The sequence below is a fragment of the Emydura macquarii genome, unplaced genomic scaffold (assembly GCF_026122565.2).
Source record: "Emydura macquarii macquarii isolate MOO-44397 ecotype Brisbane River unplaced genomic scaffold, CSIRO-AGI_Emac_v2 contig_1390, whole genome shotgun sequence".
NCBI lineage: Eukaryota > Metazoa > Chordata > Testudines > Chelidae > Emydura > Emydura macquarii.
This window is the reverse complement of record NW_027131527.1, coordinates 17,683,450-17,706,271: the sequence shown is the minus strand read 5'-3', so window position 1 is coordinate 17,706,271 and position 22,822 is coordinate 17,683,450. Positions and strand designations below refer to the sequence as shown.

The window sequence follows — 22,822 nt, the reverse complement described above, 5'->3', positions numbered from 1 at the left end:
GCTTCTGATTGAGCGTTCATCCCCCATTCCTCCAGGGTTTCTCCACTGCTCCTGGCCCATCAAAGCTATATCCCAGCTTGTGAAGTGAACATTTTATAGTTGTAGCATAATTTGAAAATAATCATGCATTACCTCATTAATCTTTGAGTTGATATTTTGATTTAGTGGATCTGATTTTTTATTTTAACACTGGAGTTTTGCCTATATAAATTATTGAAGATCATGGAATAATAGTGATATAAAACTGGTGGCAAATCTTGCTCATTTCATTCTCTTCCTGACATCCCCACATTTTGTTTATATTTTAATTTAAAAAAAGCATAAAGTATTGTGCAAATTTGGGGTTTTCATTTAAAAAAAAAATCCTGCTCTATCCTTTCCTGCAAAATATATACAAAGGCCTAGTCTACACTTACCTGGAAATTCATCTGCAGTCAACAGGAGTTATGCAAGTTACTCAGAGTAGCTTGCATAACTCCTGTTTTCTTTGTAACTTCCCTTTAGCACACAGTCTCCACTGTGCTGTGTAGATGGGAAATGCCTTCCCATTGATGCAGCGCTACACTTTTTCAGGAGGTGGTTTAATTGAATTGACTTCCGGATTGGTTAAGCAGGACTTCATTTCCATACAATTGATCCGGATAGATCAATCTGATGGTGGTGAATTTGCTACTGTCAGTGCATACATACCCTTAATTGGGGAATTTTCTGGGTGGTAAAACAGGTTTGTTGGTCACTATACATATCCTAGAATTACTGATGTTTCTGAAAAAATTACATACATTTTCTTCTACTGTCAATATAATTTGACGCAGTTTAAAGTGTATATACAAAATTGTTTTTAAAAAGCCCTCTACTTATAGGATGCTTATAAAGGAAGAAGAGACTTCATGATAGTTAATATGTGATTTCAAATTCTTCCCCTGAAGTTAAACTGGATGGTTTTTAAAAGTGTTATTGAAACTGCAATCTGCTTCTTCAGGAGCAATCACCCATATAATGTCTGAGGTTACACGTCATTACATAGTTCTATGGGATATTCCAGAATATTTAATCCTGTTCACTCCAGCTACCTGAAACTTTTATGAACTTTTCATGTTCTTAGCAAAGTATTAGATTATTTACAGCAGACAAATATTTATGAGGTAGCTGTTTCCATAAATACTGTATAGCAAAACACATTTTTCATGAATATATTTATTGCTACCTTTCAGAGTGTTTTGTAAGAAAGTTAAAAGTATATATATATTTGCACACTATTTTAAAAAACCTTAATTGATTTTTGGAGCTTTAATTCGTACAGAATGATTTTAATATTAGACGTTGAAGTAACATAGAACTAAATTCAAGATGATCGCTCTAATATTGGCAATAATTGTGTTTTCACTAAAATAATAAGTAATAATGGGCCCACTCACACAGCAAGGTATTACTCCATGTGCACAAGAGCAGCAGAATCTGCCCAGAATTAGTCAAGCACAGTGTAGTATAATGGCTCAATAGTAAGCCAGCTTTATTCCTACTGCACATACAACCTACATTCTGGATCACAACATCTAGTGGTGAAGACAGCAGTCATCATGGGGTAACTACTTTCCCTTCTGCACAAGTGTGTGGGAAATGGACAGAGCTTTGGCTCAGCTTCCCACCAGTGTGCCAGCCAACAAAGCTGTGCTGGTGAAGAGGGGAAAATAAGCCACACCAAGAAAAGGGCAGGCACCGCTTACTTCCTCCTGAAGCAAGGAAAAAGCAGAGACTGAATTTTACTCAGTAACAATTTGGCTAATGCAGAGCTCCTAGGTCAGTGGAACAGTAAGCTGTCCCTTACTCAGGGCAGACTGTAAGGTACCAATCTAGCTTAAGGGATAGATGAGCAGCTGAATGAAGTGATTTTCTGCTACTTGGCTTGTTTTGAAGACCTTATTGAACAACTAAAAATCAGGCCATGCCTAAAATCAGCATATACTGTACTGCAGCTTGCTGCATGCAAGGGTTTATATCATAACACAGACTGGAATCTCCAGATATTAAAATGACTTGAAATACACACACTTTGGAAGCCGGGGGAAAGCTATTTCAAGGTAGGCTTCAGATAAATCTTCTATTCTTAGAGCCCTGCAAAACCACGGATATCCACTTTATATCCAGAGAGCATCCGCAGATATCCATAGACCATGTTTGCAGATCATGGATCAGATGCAGATACAAATTTTGTATCCACTCAGGGCTCTACCTGTTCCTGCTTCTCCCTCAGAAAGGTTCCTCAGTGCAACAACCCTACACTCAAGGACTGACACAGCTTCTTCCAGAATCAGTCACTACTGCTCCTAGCATAGGCCAGAGAGCATTCTAGAGATAGATGCAACCTGTGTTAGTCCTCAAAAGTGTAGAACGGAGTCTGGGTAACCACTATTTATCAGTTCTTTTCGTTGAATTCTATGTTTCTTGTGTTTTAGTGTCCAAAAAGCTAATCTTCTGGTACTACACGCTATCAATTAGTATTTGTAACAGCTTTCTTTTTATAAGCTACAGCACTGGCAGAAATTAGTCTAGCTTTAGAGCCTTTCCAATTTCATTTGTTATATATCATTGCTAAATGTAGAATGATTCATTTCTGTATATTTAACCAGCAAGAGTGCTAACATAGAATGCATTTTGATTCAAATGTGTATTACAGAAATTCCAAGTTGATATGAGTGTAATAAAATCAGGTTAAAGGTGTTTTACACTTTAGGGATTTCTTATGCTAAATTATTACATGTACATTGGAATAAAACTCAGTTAAATTAAAAAACAGTTTTGCCTCTTTTTTGTAGGGTGCCTAGAACATTAGACTGTACACCTCAGGTCTCCACCCCAACCCTCTCCACCTCCATTTTTTGTGTGTGTGTGTGTTAAATAATCAAGGATTTTTTTAAAAATGCGAGAGCATTATAACTTGCAGCGACTGGTAACAAAAACCTCATACCCATGCTGTACAGAAGTGTCATAAGTTACTGATTGTGAGTATTTTAGGGTCACACAGACAACCGTCATGCAACTTTATAGCAACTTTCTTGTATAAGATATGGTAACTGTACATGAGTATTATTTGCAACAATGTTAACTGTAAGTAGAAACATGCTTGGTCTGATTAATCTTGGGCATTGTTTCTGGCATAAGAGCACCTTTAAAAACGAAAAACATTACAAGGATGTACCCTGAAGCAAATATATAAAAGGAAAACAATCAAGTTTATCTCAGCACAGGCTTAAAGTTTATCTTAATTGCCTATCAATTTATTATATGCAGTGTTGTTGTAGCTATGTTGGTCCCAAGATATTAGAGTGACAAGGTGGGTGATGTAATATCTTTTATTGAACCAACTTCTGCTGATGAAAGAGAGAAGCTTCCAAGCTTACACAGCGCTCTTCTCCAGGTCTGTTCCAGAAAACTAGCTCAAAGTGTCTCTGCTAAATACAAAATTTGAATAGATTGAATGATTCCTTGAAATATGTGTTATGCGAAACAAGGTCAAGTGGCCCATTAACACGCCTCCAGTCACACGGAGGAAAGGGAGTGGTATGGGAAAACAGTTGGGGGTGGGAGGGTTGTTAGTGGGTGACAGACAGGAGTGCTGGAACTGGGAAGGGTCAGGTGGCCCACGTCCACCTACTTTTTAACATGGGCGTAGTTTGGGGGACAAGAGGCTGCATTGTCCCCCAAAACTGCAAGGCTTGGGAAAGCATTGAGTGGTGCTGGCAGAGGCTGCCAGAGGCACCAGTCTCTTCCCGGTGGGGGAAGGAGGCTGAGGTGGGCCTTAGCCCTCCCCCATGAGATCTGGCCCCTCTTTTTGGCTCCGCTCCTGCTCATCCTTTTTTTCCTTCCCTGAGGCCCTGACCCCTGATCAAGCCCAAAGCCAGAGCCGGGCCATGGTAAGAGCTGCCCAGGGAGGCCAGACCAGTGTGGAGACCCCCCTGGCCAGGCCAGGGACTTCTCTCAGGACCCCAGCCACCCACCAAGGCAGGTAGAGGGTCCCGGGCTCCCCGCAGTGGTCTGGGTTCCCCTGGGCAACTCTTACCATACACCCGCTCCATCTTCCAGCCTGGCCTGGGGTGGGACCTCATGGGAAGAGGAGCAGGGCCACAGAGAGGGGAGGGTCTTGTGCCCCCAACCCACTTTTACCTAGGTTTCAGTGCTATTGGTTACAGACTGTTGTAAGAAGCCATAAATCCAGTGTCTCTATTCAGTCCATAATTTTTAATGTTTAGCAAAGTTATGAATGTGAGCTCCCAGGCTTGTCTTTTGAAAGTGTTGTGCAGGTTTCCTTTGAGGATGAGGATTGATTGGCCAGATATAAAGTGACTGCTTTGTGAAAAGTGTTCACCCACAAGTGATAGGGTGTTTTTGTCTTTTATCATTTTCCTGTAAGAGTTCATGTGAGAATGTAATGATTGTCTGGTTTCAACCACATAATTATGATTGGGCCATTTAGTGCACTGGAGGAGGTACACCACACACGATAGGCATGTGTAGGACCCATGGATCTGGAAAGGTGTGTTGTGGGAGGTGTTGATCATTGTAGCAGTGAAGATATGTCTGTAGGTTTTGCATCTGTTGTTCTGGTAAAGTCTGGCACTGCTTTGAGTTAGTGTGTCCTGATTTATGGGGAGCTTGCTTCTGATGATGAGCTTTGAGTTAGTATCCTTGACCTGAAGAAATGCTCTGTATAAACTCGAAAACTTGTCTCTCTCCCCAACAGAAGTTGGTCCAATAAAATATATCTCCTCACCCACCTTGTCTCATCAATTTATTCTTGTTTACAAGGTTAGCTACCCAATGGTATGTCCTTTGTTATTTTCATATGGTCTTTTTAAATGGTGACCCCCTACAGTCTGGCCCACTGTTACAGCACTTTAGATAGGAAAAGATGGTACCCATTTTAATGTCCACATTCTTAAACAGTGAAATGTGTTTAGTGTCTGTAATTTCAATGTTATAACATGAGCACAAAGTTTAACAAATTAACTTTTTTTTTTAACTTAAAACACACAACAACATACAATAATTTCAATAAGTGTGATTAGATCTTGAGGATAACCTATAACACTTGCCAACTTTTTTTTTTTAGATCAGCATTTTTGTGTAGAAAATACTATGTCATGATTCTTTAGCTCGTGTCTATTTTGATCCTAAACAAAGACGAAAGGCTAGATTCCCCATCTGCATTATGGCTAGTTTGAACTGATCCGCAGCCTTACCTAGCTATAGGAAGATCTTCCTAGAGGAGGGGGACCTTGGAAGATGTAGAGGCCCTACACCACAGTGATTCCCACCTACCATAACAGTCCTTGGTGCTCTAAACTGTGCTAAGGGCTAGCCAGGTGCAGAGCAACCACAAGATTAGGGGGACCATAATGTGCCAAAAGGAAAGACCGGAAATATAAATACTAGAAAAATTGTTATATTGGTATAACAATCACACCCACAGCAGGCCATATTCTGGGACCAGGGTTCACTTCAAATATCCTTTGGATGATCTCTTAAGACAGGAAACTATCTAGTAAGGGTACTCGTACATTTTTCATTGTACATATGAATGTGTGTGTGTGGAGGGCGTCCATACATGTCTATGCCACATTAAACTACAAATATTACTCGGTATGTTTGCCCCTCTAAATCATCACTTTGACATGTTCAGAAAAGTAGTGTAAAAGTAAAGAGAATGTCTCAAACATGTGCAAAAGCTTTTCTCAGACATAAAGAAAACCAGATCCTGTACATAGCACACATTCCCTCCCTCTTCATAATAGAATCTTGGAATATTAGAGTTGGAAGGGACCTCAGGAGGTCATCTAGTCCAACCTCCTGCTCAAAGAGGACCAACCCAAATAAATCATCCCAGCCAGGGCTTTGTCAAGCAGGCCTTAAAAACCTCTAAGGATGGAGATTCTAGCACCATGCTAGGTAACCCATTCCAGGGCTTCACCACCCTCCTATTGAAAAGTGGAATAGTAGAAAGTCCAGCAAACTATTCTATTGCTTTTGCCCACTAAGTTTAGTTAATTGTGGTGAAGTAAGAAGAATTTAATAATTTAAAGTACCATAAGGTTTAATCGATTAAATTTACCAGTTTACACACTTCTTTGATTATTATGAGCATTAGAAAGTTCCTAGCAAAGTTCTTATTTTTCATAACTATTTTGAAGAACTATTATGAAGAACATACTGTGAAGGTGTTCTCAATCTGTGTATTAAATAGGTGCTATAAAAATAGCAACATTCAATTATCTAGCTGATTATTGCATATTACTTACCAGTTATAGTTTAGGGTTTCCAGTATGAGGCATTTAGTTTTGGGCAAATTATTGTTCATATTTTCAGAGTAAAAATCATTTGCTATTGATGAAAAAATTGTTTTCCCTGATTAATATTAAAAAATTGGCCCCACTCTGAAGTTTCACTGGGAGATAAGCTTGCAAGCTGCATTAGAGATCTTCAGAACCCACCAATTTCTTTTGCAAACAAGTTTTTTAAACTTTGCTTCAATGAGGTTTTGTTGGGTTTAATGTTTCAATTAAAAGGAGAAACTGTAATTATACTGAATATTAATTCAACTCTTGGAGGCCTATTTTCCTGTGGATATCTGGATAATGATAATTACAAATGTATATCATGGATATAATTAGTGAGTAGGCAATATTATCTGTTCCATGGATCCCTGTCCCAGGAGCAGACGCTATTAGTGAGTCATTGATGCATATTTTATGATTTACTTCATATTACTATCTTAATACATATTGAAAGTAGAGTAACATGAAATTATTATATAACTGATTAGACTGAATGGCTATCAATAACCTGTAAGATAAAGTTATATAGTAACATTATTTATTCTCAAAAAGTATTTTTATTAAATGAAATATGTTCATATTTTTGAAAATCAGTGAAATATAACTTACTTTTGGAAGGGACACGTAGATTGGATCGAACCACATGTAGTGAGTCTGCTTGTACCCGAAGTTCATACCTTTTCACATTTTCATAGTCAAGAGGCTTTTTAATGAAGATAACACCAGTTCTGTTATTAATGGCAAACACATCTGGAATCCAGCAAAAACAAACAGGTAACTTTCTAAAGCCTTTAGATACTGATCAGATATTTCATCAAAATATTTAAGGCTAAGTGTTTCCGTCCTTGTAAAGACATTATTCATTCCTCCCCCCTACTCAGGGATTGAAGGAGCCAAGCCTTCACCACCCTCCAGCCTCCGTAACCCCTGTTCCAAGCAGTGTTCTTTATTGTTATCATGAAAAGGGCACAAACTGCTGATCTGGGCACTGGAACAGCAAACTTTAGGGCAAACTACAAAAGCTATCATGAAAAATAAACTACTCCTGCAGCTGGGAGAAGGTTAACACCATTCTCCCCCAGTAACTTAGTGTAATTTTGTTTGCAATTTTTAAAGTCAAGCATGATGACTGCCTGAGAAGGAGGTAAGCTTGAGACTAACATTTTACCTCTTTCTTTAAATTTCAGACTTTAGCCACCAGGCTACATAGTAATATATAGGGCTCTAACATGACTGAAGTCTATGGTGTATTAAAACAAATCAGACTTTCCTGTCAGTAGCACAGTACTACCAATGCAGCCTACAGAGCTGTTGATAGCAATCATTTGCAGACTTGTCATTCATAGTTGTCTCTCTAGAAGGCCCAGGGCACAGTATGGACATAAAAAAAAAAGATCTGAACATGTGCATTTAAGTCAGCATTTAATTTCTATTTTTAGATCATTGGCAAGTCAGAAGAAGAGGAGTTGATTCAGCTATGGCAAGGGAATGGTCCACAACAATAAGGAGTAAAGCTGTCAGCTGACTAGTCTGAAACAAACTGGAACTTGCTCAAGTTATGTCAATTCTTTTTACAAGCTGCTCTGCTGCAATCAACTAGAACAAGTCTAATATTTACTTACACAAAAATATATCTTTGTTGAGTTGATCAAATGTGTTAATTTTTCAACAGTTGGGTGCTGGGTGATGTGGCATGCTTAGAGTCAGGGATAACTGATCCCTGACAGCGAGGTTTTACCAGTGTGAAAGGAGAGAGTGGAACTTCACCAGGGGCATGTAAATCTCCCATCATCACTTCCATTCCAACCTTGATCACGGCAGGAATATAATACTACACTATACACTTCAGTAAAACTTATAAGCAAAACTGGATTTTATGTAGCTTTAAATAATTTATGAACTGCTGTGATGAATTAATGAGTTATTTATGAAAAAGTATTGGGAGATAAGAGTCAAATTTTGATAACTAAGAAGTAGCTGCATTTAAAAGAAAATAATATTAAAATAAAGGGTTTATTCATCCCCATCTTGCAGAGATAAATTAGTAACTTTACATTTTGATACGGCTTTAAAAGCTTAGGGAAACAATTCTTATATGAAATTATTCATCTTGAAATAAACTATTAAACCTTTCAGTGCACGCTTTACATTTACAAATATGTTTATCTCAAATTCCTCATATAGGGCCAGACTGTGGGCGGCCCATGCACAGCTGCACAGGGGCACACCCAAAAGCAGCCCATGCACTCCTGTCGGAGCACAGGAACTCCAGGACACCAAAGAGGCAAGGCCCTGGCTTCACCCCCTCTGCAACGATACACAGAGTAAAACTGACGCACCAGGGAGATGAATCCATAGGAGGGAGCAGATTGTTCACTCTCCCTGCACATGTAACAAACCCAGAGAGGTTTTGTCTGCTTGAGGCACAGTCTTACTCTGCAGTGTTGTAGTTATGTACTGTCCCAATACATAGGACTGTGGCATACATGCCATTGTTGAGCCCTACATATAATATCAACGTTTATTAAGAAACATGTGTCCAAGGTTTATTTATTTACAGCTTTTTCTATAATAAATGCCAAGGTACCCTTTTGGAACTAATGTGTTCTCTGGTAACACATGAAGGTACTAAAATAGATGAGAATGATTCTTCAACAAATAATTGAAACATGTATTAAATATTAGAAAAGGAAAGCATGAGAAAAAATCTTAATACTGAATATCATGAATGTAAAGCTCCTTGTATGTAGTATAACAGTAGCAACTGAAACTTTTAGAGTACGGATAAAACACCAAAAGTGAACATTTAAAACCCTGAAAATTTGTGAATGTATGAAGTCATAGCGAAGAAATACAAGTTAAATGAATTAAATCTCGTTAGATATTTTCCACAAAAAACTTTTAAACACTTGGAAAAAAGTTTAAATGGTACATTTTCTAACACTGAACAGCAAAAACTTTAAGTGTATTATTTAAGTATCACTTAAATCAAAAGTGGCATGTGTCAACTATGTACCTGAAAACACATGGAGTGACTTGAAAATTGCCAGTGATAACAGAAAATGCAAAATAAGAGCTATGTCATCTCCTCTACTGCAGACAAATGAGCACAAATGAGCCATAAACTGAGGTTGAAATTGGGGATCCAGTCTTTATGTGAAATCATCCCAGCCATGAGACAGATCAGAAGCAATTCTATTTGAACACCATGCTGTTAGGGTTCTGCACCATTTTGTGGGCAGAGCTGGTCAGAGAACAATTCCAAGGACCAGCTGCTGTATGTGACACACCATAAAATCACCTGTCAGAAAATCCACTGTATGTGAACGCTTCAGGACAACTAACATGAAATCCTAGTCAATGGCTGACATCTGCTCCCAGGACAGGGAGCACAGTGTGAAGCCACAACCAGGTCACCTGTGGCAGAATGACTAGCAGTGAGGCATGCTGCAAGGATGAATAGGTGTGCCAGAGAGCAGTTTAGAGAGACAAAGTAATATAAAGATATCTTGGGATGGCTACAACTACACTGCATAAAGCAGGGAGCAGTTTGGCAGGCTGGCAGTTTTCATGGACAACCAAAAGACAGTTGCAACTGAACTGTTGTGAATTTAGGATCATGAATGTACATACAGGTCCGTACTCCATTCCTTCCTATACCTTCTGTTCAGCCCATTCACCTAGAGATATTCTGCCTTGGAAATACTGCATGGTGATTTTCAAGCAAGATTTCTTCATGCAGGGGGATATTATGTGGCTCTATGATATTTTCCAAGTGTCCATATGATAATCAATAAAAATCACATTGCAGGGTGTTATGCCAGGCACTGCTAATTACAACTGCCTGCTGGTTCTGTATACCAGGTGAGGAATAAAAACACGCCTACACCAGTTAGGTACACTTATCTTTAATTATGGCATATGCTCCAAACAGCAGAGGAAGACCCTAGAGCTCTGCGAAGTGGGCTGCAGGGGAAGGGCCAGACACGCCAAGAGGGGTTCATGGCTGAGTCTCATTTAATTACTTGCATTTCAGGCTTTTATACAGCATAGCATGTTTACTCTAAGGAACCGCAGAAATTGGCTTATGTACAGCAACTGACCTTGCTCGCACTTTGTTTTCCTTAACACAAAGTACAACTAGATAACGGATTACAAAACAACTTACATAACCTATTTACTGCTCAAGTGGCCCTAACCAGCCCCGCCGCGTCACTATCTCAAACGCATCACAATGTATCTTCTGCAGACCCTCACTACACAGGGGTAGTGAGCACCCAAATTATACAAAGGATAGATTTAGGCTGATTACATGTAAAACACACTTAAAAGCACATTATGTATTTTTAAGGACACAACTGAGGAACCCTAATATCAGCCGACATGTACATAACAGAACCAAACACTTCTTTCATTTTAGCTAGATCACATCTACTCTTACTGAGCTATGGAAAACATCTCTTACATTTTAAGGAGCTAATTCTGCTTCATTTTTGTCAGCTGTAAAGGGCATCAAATGCAGTTCTGCTGCATCGGCAAAGCGTAGCAGGTTTATGAATGCAGGGAAATGGCAGCAGGAGCAGGTGCTGCTACTTGGTTTTGGGTTGGGCGAGGCAGGATTGGGCACTAATTGTTTAATTTATATGTACCCTTTCTCAAAATGTTTACGTTTAATAAATGTACTATACAGCATACGCTGTGACTTCATGAGATACTCTAACTTACCATCTTCATTTCCTGAAACAATTGAATATACAATTGTCTGATTCAAGGCAGCAGCAGTTACAACAGCAATCAGAGTTCCTTTCGGTGCACCTTCACTCACTGGCGGGGGTCTGCAGAGACAGACATAGAGATTTCTTTTTCTTACACTTATGTACTGACACATTAATTCTTTATATTAGTATCCCCCCCAACCATCATTATGTTGCCACAGCAGGGTGAGAATGCAGAACCTGATTAACATGGCAAGGTTCAATCCCTGCAGCAATATTGACTGTCTACTGGAAATTAAGGTAGCTAGTATGATATGAAATACGACAATGTGCAGATATAACATATCCTCAAGGTATAAGAAAGGGAAAAGTAGGGGATAAAGATAACAAGCGTTAAGAATACTCACAACTTGGAAGAGAGCAAGCAATAGTTATCAGCAAAAAAGGCACTTTATAGAGCTATGCTTTGCTAAAGGAAAATGACATCTGCTAGAAATGCATGCAGGGAAAGGTTCCTACTTTAGTAACTTTATAAAAGTCAAGATGCTTTTCAGGAAATCCACTGCTTCCTGCATTTAGACCTCAATTCAGCAAAACATTTAAGCATGCACTTAAGCACATGTAGTCCTAGTGAAGTCAGTGGGAAAGGTCACATGGTTAAAGCTATACATATGCAAATTATCCCCCCCCCCACTTCCATAGCCAGAAATTCTTAGATCCATAGATTCCAAGACAAGAAAGGACCATTGTGATCACATAGTCTAACACAGGCCATAGAACTTCCTCAGAATTACTAGAGCATAGCTTTTAGAAAAATAACCTATTTTGATTTAAAAGCTGTCAGTGATGGAGCATATCCTTTAGTAAATTATTCCAATGGCTAATTACCCTCACTGTTAAAAATGTATGCTTTAGTTCCTGTCTGCATTTGTCTAGCTTCAACTTCCAGCCATTGGATCATGTTATACCTTCTGTGTTAGATAGAAGATAATTAAATATTTGTTCCTCACATAGATACTTATACAGTTTAATCAAGTAACCCCTTAACCTTCTCTTTGTTAAACTAAATAGATTGAGCTCGTTGAATCTATCACTATAAGGTATGCTTTCTAATCCTTTAATCATTCTTGTGACTCGTCTCTGAACTCTCTCAAATTGATCAACAGCCTTCTTGAATTCAGGGCACCAGATCTGGACATAGTAATCCAGCAGCAGTCAGACCAGCACCAAATATGGAGATAAAATAACCTCTCCACTTCTTAAGATTCCCCTGTTTATGCATCCTAGGATCAAATTAGCTCGTTTGGCCACAATGCCACATATGAGCTCATGTTAACCCCACCCCCTTAATCTTTTTCATAGTCTCTGCTTTCCAGAATTCACCACCCTGTAAGTATGATCTATGTTCTTTGTTCATAGATGTATTTACATTTAGCCATATAAAACACATATTGTTTGCTTGCACATATTGCTTACTAGGTGATCCAGATGGCTCTGAATAAGTGACCTGTTCTTTTCATTGTCTACCACTCCTTTAATTTATGTGTTATCTGCAAATTTTATTTATGATTTTATATTTTCTTTCAGGTCACTGATGAAAAAATCAAATAGTGTAGGAGAAGAACCAATCCCTGTGGGGCCCTACTAGAAATACCCCACTCGATGATGATTCCCTATTTACAATTATATTTTGAGACCTATCAGTTAGCCATTGGAGATAAAGAAATTTACATTTTGAACATCTCTCTGGACATCCATCTTTATTTAAGTTTAACTTTCTTTCGTTTTGTAAATGATATTCCACCAATAGGCACTCATCCTTGTTCTTATGGTCTTGCCACACTTAGAAATGAGCATTTCATAACCAGACAGTTCATTTTACTGCATGTAATTAACTAGCTGCCTCCTGACACACAGGAAACAAAAATTCCACCCTCAGACTCCTCCCTGTCTACATTTTAGGACATTTAGTGCATTATTTCTATAATGGGTATCATGAGTGATTTTTTTTTTTTTTAAATGAAAAATAATGTGGCTAAACAATCTAGAGCAAACCCCTCCTCACCCAATCACAAGAATTACAGGAACATTTTGACAACACATGACGTGTCATTGAGCTTTCTTCCCCAATAAAAGTAAAGGAGGAAATAGTGGGTAACTATCTTTCACGTTCAACTACTGAATCAGTGCTCATGTAATTTAAACAGCTTCCTTTCAGCAAATTAAAGCAATTTGGAATTAAAGTCAACAGCAGCTTTCAGCTATCTGTTACAGCAAGATGAGGTAATATTCGCTCTGAAAAATAGCAAATAGAGTGGCAGTGTCACAAGCTTAGACCTCAGCACACATGCCTCAATTTCCCCTTTTGGTTATATAAATTAGCCCTGAGTCAAACTTTAGCATGTACAACTCCTTGTTTAGTAATTTATTCATTAACAGATTGTATTCATTAATAACCAATAAACTAACAAAAGAAATAGTCCCAAGTTTCAGTTTCTTCCTCAGAAATCTTACTCTTCTGGTAGCCTCCTCTCATCAGTAAATCGTCAGCAGCTCCTCTTACCTCACAGATTCAGATGCTTCACCCTCCCACTCAGTCCCAGCATTTTTTGTTTCGCTATTTGTCCTTGAAGAACTAATCTTTTAGTTATTTTCTCCTTCTCTGGGATCTCTCTCTTGCTTTGTAAGCACATTCTTCATCTTCCTACTCCCTTCCTAGGATCCATGCTCAAACTGTAGGCCTCTTTGACCTAGAGGAAGACATCAGTTTTCTTCCTGGACCTTACTGATAGGAGCTCCCCACTGTCTCCCTTCTGCAGGGACTTTGACAGTTCTTTTGGGGCTTCTACTGTCAACTCCAAGCCCTCATTCAGGGTTCATCCCCACAGAGGCTTATTCCACATCCTATAGGTTACTCCAGCCTGCAACGGCCATAGGGCTTCTCTAGAGGCAGTGGCAAGGTCCTCTTTATTCTGTTCTAGCTGTTTCTTTCCAACTTAGCTGCTACATTTCTAATTAGCTAAATTATGCCACCTGGAGCAACTGATTGCTCCCAGGTATTTCCCACAGGTCATTATGGCTAAGTTAGGCCCTGAACATTCCTGAAGGGCCACTGGCCCCAGGACGCAGCAGATTTTTGCATTCATCCACAAGTGCTGATATATGGATCTTTAATAACAAATATTTTTCTTTCTAGTCTCCCCTTTTTTATTAGACTCATGTGATATAGACCATAGTTTCTCAATCTGTGATATGCATACCCCTGGGGGTACGTGAGACACAGGCAGGGGGTACGTGGCAAAAAACCCAATGAAGGGAGGCGGGTGGCAGCTGCCAGCTTCTAGGGGAGGCCTTCATGCCTGGTCCCACCTCCTAGCTGGGACACCACTGGCTTTGGCAGCAGCTGCCTGCATCCCACCCAGTCCCTGCTCCCAGGTGGGAGCCCAGCAGCAGCCTCCTGCACCCTGTAATCTGGGCTTGTAGCTGGGTGGCTGTCACCCGTGACCCAGCTCTGAGCCAAGAGACAGCCTCTCGTGCCCTAGCTTGAAGATGAGCAGCAGCTGCCTGCTGCCTGCCCATATCCCTGAGTCCCAGCTTGTGCGGAAGCCTCCTCCGCCCCAGCTCAGATTGGGTGATAGTCGCTCACCTCCCGGGCTGGCAGCCAGGCGGCAGCCACCTGCAACTTGCCCAAGGGGCAGCTCCCCTCCCCAGCTCAAAGCCCGGTGCCCAGAAAGCCAGGCGGAGAGCCCAGCGGCTTGCCCGGTCCTGGAGCTGGGCTCTACCCACAGGTTTGCTTGTCAATTTCACTGCTTTAGCTGAGCAACTATGACAGCCCCAGATTTTACCAGTATAAAAATCTAAAAAGGGACCCACACAATGTGATTTGCCCCCGGCCTGCACCCCCCCTAGGGACACCCATGGAGAGCGCTGCTATCCACTCTGGAGAGCTACTAGTGCCTGCTCATATCTGACAAGTTCCTGCCTGTGTGAGGAGAACACCACGTGACCCCGCCATCAGGTCATAGTGATTGGCTGGCGTTGACTTTTGTTCCTCTATGGAGGAAAGGGGGGAGGAAGGAGGGGAGAAACAGCAGGGGGGGGGGGGGGAGGGGGGTTGTGATCTGCCACAGCCACACAGCACTGCAGAACTCTCCTGCTTTATGAGAAATACAATCGTCCAGTGGTAAAGGGGAAAAATGGTTGTATTTCTCAGTGGAAAATTGAGTGTTGGGATACTTATTAAAAGTATCAGGAGTTAGGGGGTACTTGCTACTTAAAAGGTTGAGAAACACTGATACAGACAAATAAAATTTAAACTTGGCTATTTAAAGTTAGGCTCCTAAATAAAAGGAGGCATTCAGTAGAATTTCACTGGCATTTGTAGGTGCTCAGCACCTCTAAAATTTAGGACACCTTTACTTACAAGCCTAACTTTAGGGACCCAGGTTTGCAATTTCTGACTGTTTTCTACAATTACTACAGCATTAGTTTCAGATGATATTTTGTCAAAAATTCTCCTCTGCTTTCAGAATAATCCTAGAGCAGTTTTAGCTCACACCACTTTTTCTATTCAAGGCTATAGAGGAATAGAAAATTGCATTCTTTAATGAAACCTTGTTTGCAACCTTAGCTATTGAAGCCTGACCATTGCTTCACAATTACATACTGAGATGCCAACAATTTGACCTTGATTTCTGACTTACAGTATGCATTTTTTTCATACGAGATATGTTGTTAGCCAGAATTACAACGAAGGATATTAACACATAAAACTCAGTTAAAAATTTCATCTGGTAAACTATTCCCCTTTGAAAAAAACCCACCACCACCACCATCGCTATTTTGGGTTAGTGCTATGATGCCTGCAATCTAGTACTAGTTGAAAATGGGAAGGCAAATGGTGAGTCAAGACTACTGCTCATCATACTAACATGTGATTTTTATTATTGTAGCATCATTCACAGTCTCTTCCATCATTTTATCTGTTTAGTTCACTTGTTATTTTTGGGGCTGGGACTCTTTAATATATAGTGTTTTTACATAATGATTAGGAGGGCCATAGGAACTATCATAATACAAATAATTAAAAAAATATTTTTGCCTTCCCGGTCACACTGTCCCAGATGGGGATGAAGTAGTACAGTGATTTTCTTTTCTCTCTCTTTCTTTCTGTCTCACACACAGAGCTTGGTTCCAGTCCTTCTGTGGGAAGTGTGCTATCCACTATAGAAATTATTAATGTCTGTTTTACTAAACCACTAAAACTAGATCTGTATAATTATAATTAATGTGCATATTTAGGTTGCTATTAGTGACAGAGAAAAAGACAATCACACCAATTTTGATGCAGTTTAAAATCCAGTTTATTTAATGAGTTCATCAAACGTAGGTTACTGATGAAATTAAAATCTATTTTAAGTTACGTTAGACTCCTTTGCTCCCTTTTTTCTTCAAAATGCACACAATTAAAGTCTGTGAAGAACACAAGATTTCTTATCTAAAAAACCTACTTGGTTTTAGTGCTTTAAATCCGCAAAAACAACAAGAAAAAATCCTGTAACTTCCATTTTGACATTGCTGAATTCAATGGATTGACAAATCAATACCAATTAGGAAGCTGCTTTTGTGTTCAATATGAGAGAATTTGAAGGCAGTGGAGAATGAACCACGGGAATTCATGTTCTTTGTAACCTTCCAGTAATTGCACCTCATTGATTTCATTTCCCTGATTTAACTAAGGCAATCAGGTGCAAAGAGCAATACATCAGTTCAATTAGAACATACAGTGGGTCCCTTAAGAACCTTTTGCTGAACTATAGATAAGTGAATTGGTAAAGGACAGAAGAACTCAGCAGATAACATACTGTTCTGTATTACAGCTATAATATCTGTCTTTAGAAATAAATACATTTTCCATTTTTAAGACTAAAATGTACAGTAGTTTTCACTTGGGAAATATATTCAGTATGAAATTAATTTGGCAGTAGGGAGAGGAATCTTTATTCACTAGTTTCAAATTATTTAGAGTTAGAAGGACAATTATTTATTTGTGGGCTAAGGAATAACACTAGTTATGTTTCATCATCCTGTTTAAGCCACTAATCTGCAATTTAGACTACAAATACACTATTAGAAGAGCAAGAACGGTCATATAGCTAAAGCACATGATTAAGATTCAAATCAGACAGCTTTTCCTTTTGTCTATCACAGACTTCCTGGCCACTTAGACGTAGATCCTCAAAGGTATTTAGGCACATAATTCTCACTGAAATCAATGGGAGGTAGTAACTATTTTTGGGGATATGGGCCTTCATGTCTCTGTGCCTCAGTTTTTCCAACTGCAAATGCAGATATTATAACCTTCCTAGCTAGCAAAAATATTGTTTGTCTTCCTCCATTCCATTAATATTTCTAAAGTGCTTTGAGATACTTGGCTGGAATGGACTATGTAAGTGCAAAGTGCTGTATGAATATACTGTATAAACAAACACTCAGGGTTCCCCCCCCAAATTTGAATTGAGTGCTCAAAATTATTCTAAATTAAGAGAATGAAGTTCTTTGTTCAGTTACACAACACTTATGGCATTACCAACAACATGAAAATTTTAAAGCACCTGTCAGGCTCTCAACCCAGTCCTCAGAAACGACATCTATGGGCATATACTGTATATCTTTATGCCCGTTTCCTGAATACATGATTTCAAATGTTCCACTGCCTCCTAGTTTTTAAATACACATATATCAAGACACACACAAACAATGACACATGTAATGGTGACAGTCATATCATAAACTGTGGGTCCATGTGATAACTGCTTATATACCGTAAGTTTTTTAGTATAATTGTATTTATCACATACTTCAGTCACTTTACCTGCAATTGAATACTTCTAAGTGCCATCAAATTTCTTTCTGGGATTTATTCTATTAATATAAATGCTCAGGGTGCTTCAAACAACTGCTATTTAAATAAGGCAAAACAAAAATCTGCCAGAGAAATGTTTCCTTCATTCACAGTAAACAGAATTTTTCCTGAACATTACACTCGTGTGAGTGCAAGCTGGGGAATATTCACTCCTGCTCCACTTACAGGTTTAATGTGTGATATCTTTTTTAGCCTTCAGGCCTAGAATCTGGGCTTTATGCAATTGGAAAGGGGAGAATCCCAACTTTCCAACAGTGCAGAACTTGGTTATAGGCCAGAAAACTCATGAGATATTAGCTCTTTAATTTGAGGCATTATATATTAAATATGTAGTTAAGTCATTTTTAATTTTTTCTCTAAAATTGTGTCAGTATTATTTTTATGATTTTCTACCTCCAAAGCATGTGTAGTTGTATTCATGCCACTGTGACTAGGTCACTGCTGGGTTTGGGACAAACATCTACCTGGTTCCCAGGCAGTTGTAAGAAACAAAAGGTCTTTTACTAAACTGTCATCCCCGTAGACGGGACACCACCTGCAGCAGAGTTACTCAGCACCAGCAGGTAAGTCACTGGTGACAAATTACACAATAGTCCCACATCATGCCTACCTTCCTTTGGGGATGCTCTGGCAGGCAACTGTATCTCAGTCATTCCTCTCTCTCAGACTGATGCTGGTCTACACTACAAGTTAGGTCAACGTATGGCAGTTTACATTGATCTAATTATGTCACTGTCTAACCTACAGCCTTTCTCCCGCCAATGTAAGTGCCCTACTACCCCGACATAATAACTCCACCTCCATGAGAGATGTAAGGCTTATGTCAGTGTAGTTAGGGTTACTTACATAGGCTCTTGGCTGTCTTGTCTGGAGCTGTGAAATTGACAAGAAAGCCGGGAAGCTAGAGTTCAGCTAGAGGTGGGCAGCAGGATCTGGCTCTCAGCTAGGAGCTGGGATGAGAAGCCCGGGCAGCTGGACCCTGCTCCCGGCTTGCAGATGGGGAGAGAAGCCCAGAGGCCCCTAGACCCCAATGAACACTGACAAATGCATAGCTGGAAACCAGTCTGGTTCACCTGTGTGTTAGCATTGTTAAAACAGATAAATTGATATGAATGTGTTTAGTATTTAGATCTGATGAAATGCTTGTAGGATGCTGCATGCATTGAACTCACTTATAACATCTGTAGCCCATGGTAAAAAGTTATATTAAGTATTTACATTATAAACCTCTGTGATGTGGAACTTATCAAACAGGAGAAAAGCCTTCTCTAAGGCAAATCCTGGCTACCTACAGGAGATGTTAGGTCCTGCCCAAAGAGAAAGCCTTTGAAACCAAATGAACCATTGTGAGACATCAAAGAACAAAGGCTTTGTTAATTGCATTCCTTACCACCTCCAGAAAGAGGAGACTGTGCCTAAACTCATTCCATCAGCTTGGACTCTGGGGAGACAGGGATATCCCTGACAAGGAGAAACTAGGTTCTTTTTGCTGCTTGGACTCTAGAGCAACAAGCTCAGACTCACTGAGCGGAAGCACAAGATCCTCAGCTGTTTTGCCTGGTTTAGCACTAGCAGACATATAAATCTTGCATATTATAGCCGCTACTATCATCTTTTGGAACCTAAGACTGTCTCTCACTTGTGTGTTTATGTTTACCTGCCTTAACCTTGTTACTAACTCCCATTTCTTTTTCCTAGCTAATAAATCTTTAGATCGTTTTTTATAGATTGGCTACAGGAGTTGTCTTTGGTTTGAGTTCTGAAACACAGTTGACCTGCAGTAAGTGACTGGTCCTTTGGGACTGGGAATAACCTGAATATTGTTGTGATTTTTGGTGTAAGGGACAATCTATTGCAAAGAAAAGCTTGCCTAGGTGGTAAGATAGACTGGAGTGCCCAAGGAGACTCTCTGACTCCATGTTAGGGCAGTTACAGTGCTTTAGGAGTTCACACTTGTTATTTGGGTTAGTGAAATCTAATTATAGAACATACAACCACTTTGGGGTTTGTGCCTGTTCTTGGACAGTAGGCCCTGATGCTGGCATACACAGTTGTGAGCCACTCCAGACAGCTTGATAGAGGCACCCATAGCACACCTATTCTTTACCCTAGTGTGGGCTGGTAAGTGGGAACTGGCCAGGATACTGCTGTATTTGACTGATTCCTGTTTTCAAGCAGCCATTGGAAGGTGGGGGCCAGGGAAGAGACAGGGTCAGCAAGTTGTACGTTATTTTATAGTGAGAACAGACTGTTACATGGAAGCCCCATATTTGGGAAAAACAAAGCAACTTAAAAGCCACAGTTGTGGCTGTGCAGTGGTTCTCTTGGTCCTTTCCGCCACTCTCATAATTAAGTTCCAGAATACATTTAGGATTTGGACCTTTGTCATGTTTATTTCATTGCATACTGCTGAGAAAGCAAAAGACAGCTCAGTAAAATGTGTTTGGCCCAAATAAAAAAGACCAAATCAGAAGAAAAATGGGATTCAAGCAAATTTAATATGCGGTAGGAAGATGTTTAAAAGAGTTTCAAACTGTAAAATGCACATTTTTTAATGTGCTGTATTCAGCTTGCCATTACATGTACTATCTGGTTGCTCTTCTCTCAGCAAAGTATCAAAATTCTGTAAAGCATAGCCTCTATATTTTTATTTTTAAATTGGAAGAGTGAAATTGTAAGTTTTCTTCACTCCCTTATTTTGCCTTCTTTCTCGTTCTCCATGGTAGATGGTCTAGATTACTAATCCTGTTTTTCAATTTGTCTGCCACCCAATGCACTGCGAATTTATCATGAAATTCTTCTATCCCCAAGAGCATGGGTTTAAGATTTGATCAAGAATTAAGTTGAAGGGTAGCAGAACCAAAAATAAATGGAAAATTAGGCATAACACTAAAGTTCAATACGATACTGTGTGCGTACTTTGTATCAAACAAATGGATTTTTAGCCTGCTGTACTTTGTTGGTTTGTGTTGGTTTAAAAAAATATCTAATGATGTATCTCAGAAATAAACTCATATTTACTCTTTTTTAAAACCATTCCTACATAATAAAGGTAACATCCTTAGCCTGACCAGTTTCAAATGTCTTTAATAGAACGTTAACCACAGTCCCATTGCCATCCCTCTCAGATGGATCCTACATTCTCGCCCATTGCTTTTAACTGTCAGCTATATTTTAGTTTATATTACTCCCTTGTGATATGCAATATGTGCTTTATGCTTGTATGTACCGTACACATCTCCACAAAACATCTTGTTTATTCTGCTTTTCACTGAAAATGTTTTATAATGCTTTGAATGAAAGAGGTTATTTAACCCATAAAATGTCTTGAACTAATGTAGTCTTCTGTTGGAAGATCCATTCTGTACAAACAATTGATGGTGCCTCAGAAAGATAAGTCAATAACGTATTGTTTTAAGCAAAATATTTTTTTAATTGTCAGCTGGAAAAAAGGTCTATTAATTAGGTCTACAAACACAAACTTGACTTCACTGTGCATTTAGATTTTTTTAAAATTGCAAAAGCTGCAGAAGGTTTGTTATATATTCTGACTGCAGTAGTAAAATAAAAATAAATAAGTCAGGCAGTAAATATAGTAAATGATGCAGTTTAGCTTTCTTCCATATACATTTAGATTAAACTGAGTTTCTACCCACTAAGTTCCACAGACTTAATTTTGTTAATTTAAAAAAAAAAAAAAAAAAAAAGAGAGAGAGAGAGAGAGAGAAATGGATATAATTAAATTTGGGAGAAAAGTGATATCAAGTTTTTAAGCTCTCAGCTTCCAGCACATGCAATTCATAGAGGTTAAGGCCAGAAATGACCATCTAATCTGACCTTGCATATAACACAGGCCACCATCACCACCCAGCAGCTGTGCTCCAATTCCAACTAAACCAGTGTTTCCCAATGGCGCACTGGTGTGCCACCAGTCATAAACAGGTGTACCACAGAATTTTGAAAAAGCCACTTGTCAGGGAAAAAAAGTCTCATTTATTTTAATTAGTGTTGGAACCAAATTTCATTTTGCACTATTACTCTTTGAGTGTACATGCATGAGATTACAAAACATAATTTTAGTATGCAGAGGTGAGGGTGTGCCACACAAATATTTTATTGAAGTGTGCCTTAGACTAGAAAAAGGTTGAGAAGCACTGGCCTAAACTATTATGCGCCACAGGGCAAAGAATAGGAGGGACCGAGATGCACCAATGCCTGAGGCCCATGCAATGGCAGGGAACTGATTAAGTGAGATACACCCAGATAATCCTGTTAAATTACTTGGACCCTATACTGCAGAGGAAGGCAAACCTCCCCCAAGATCACTGCCAATCTGTTTTTTGTTGGGGAAAATTCCTTCTTGACCCCACATATAGAGTCAGTTAAACCCTGAGCATCTGAACAAGAACCATCCAACTAGGCATGTGAGAGAAAGAATAGTTGATGCCACCTCTGAGCACTGGCCAACTTTGTCCAGTGTCCCATCTCCAGCCATGGCCATCTCTGATGCTTCAAGGGAAGGAGACCAAAAAACCATTGACCCAGAATACACTGGAGGACTTCACACACACACACTTCCCGACCTCTGCACATGCCTGGGTGAAGCCCTAAAGCATGAGATTTCAGTAACATAAAATATAAATTGGTAGAGATCTCCCATGACTGCTGAACCCTGCCCTGTACTATCCCAAACAATCCTGTCATATAATCCCACTTCCGGTCTCTCTTAACTAATGAAGTTGTTTGCCCCACAACTCCTATTGGGAGGCTGTTCCGGAACCTCACCCTTCTGCAGGTTAGAAACATTCTTCTAATTTCCTACCTGAATTTGTTCATGGCCAGTTTATGCC

General features: G+C 39.5%; 1 protein-coding gene across 1 annotated transcript in view; it reads right to left on the bottom strand.

Annotated features, from left to right (window-relative positions):
• PCDH15 (protocadherin related 15) overlaps positions 1-22,822 on the bottom strand; it is a 714,631-nt gene that overhangs the window by 123,817 nt on the left and 567,992 nt on the right. Inside the window, exons 25-26 of the mRNA XM_067552760.1 lie at positions 11,058-11,167; positions 6,942-7,082 (exon numbers count right to left, since the gene is read on the bottom strand). Coding sequence (XP_067408861.1) covers positions 6,942-7,082; positions 11,058-11,167 — 251 coding nt within the window. The remainder of the gene's footprint in view (positions 1-6,941; positions 7,083-11,057; positions 11,168-22,822) is intronic.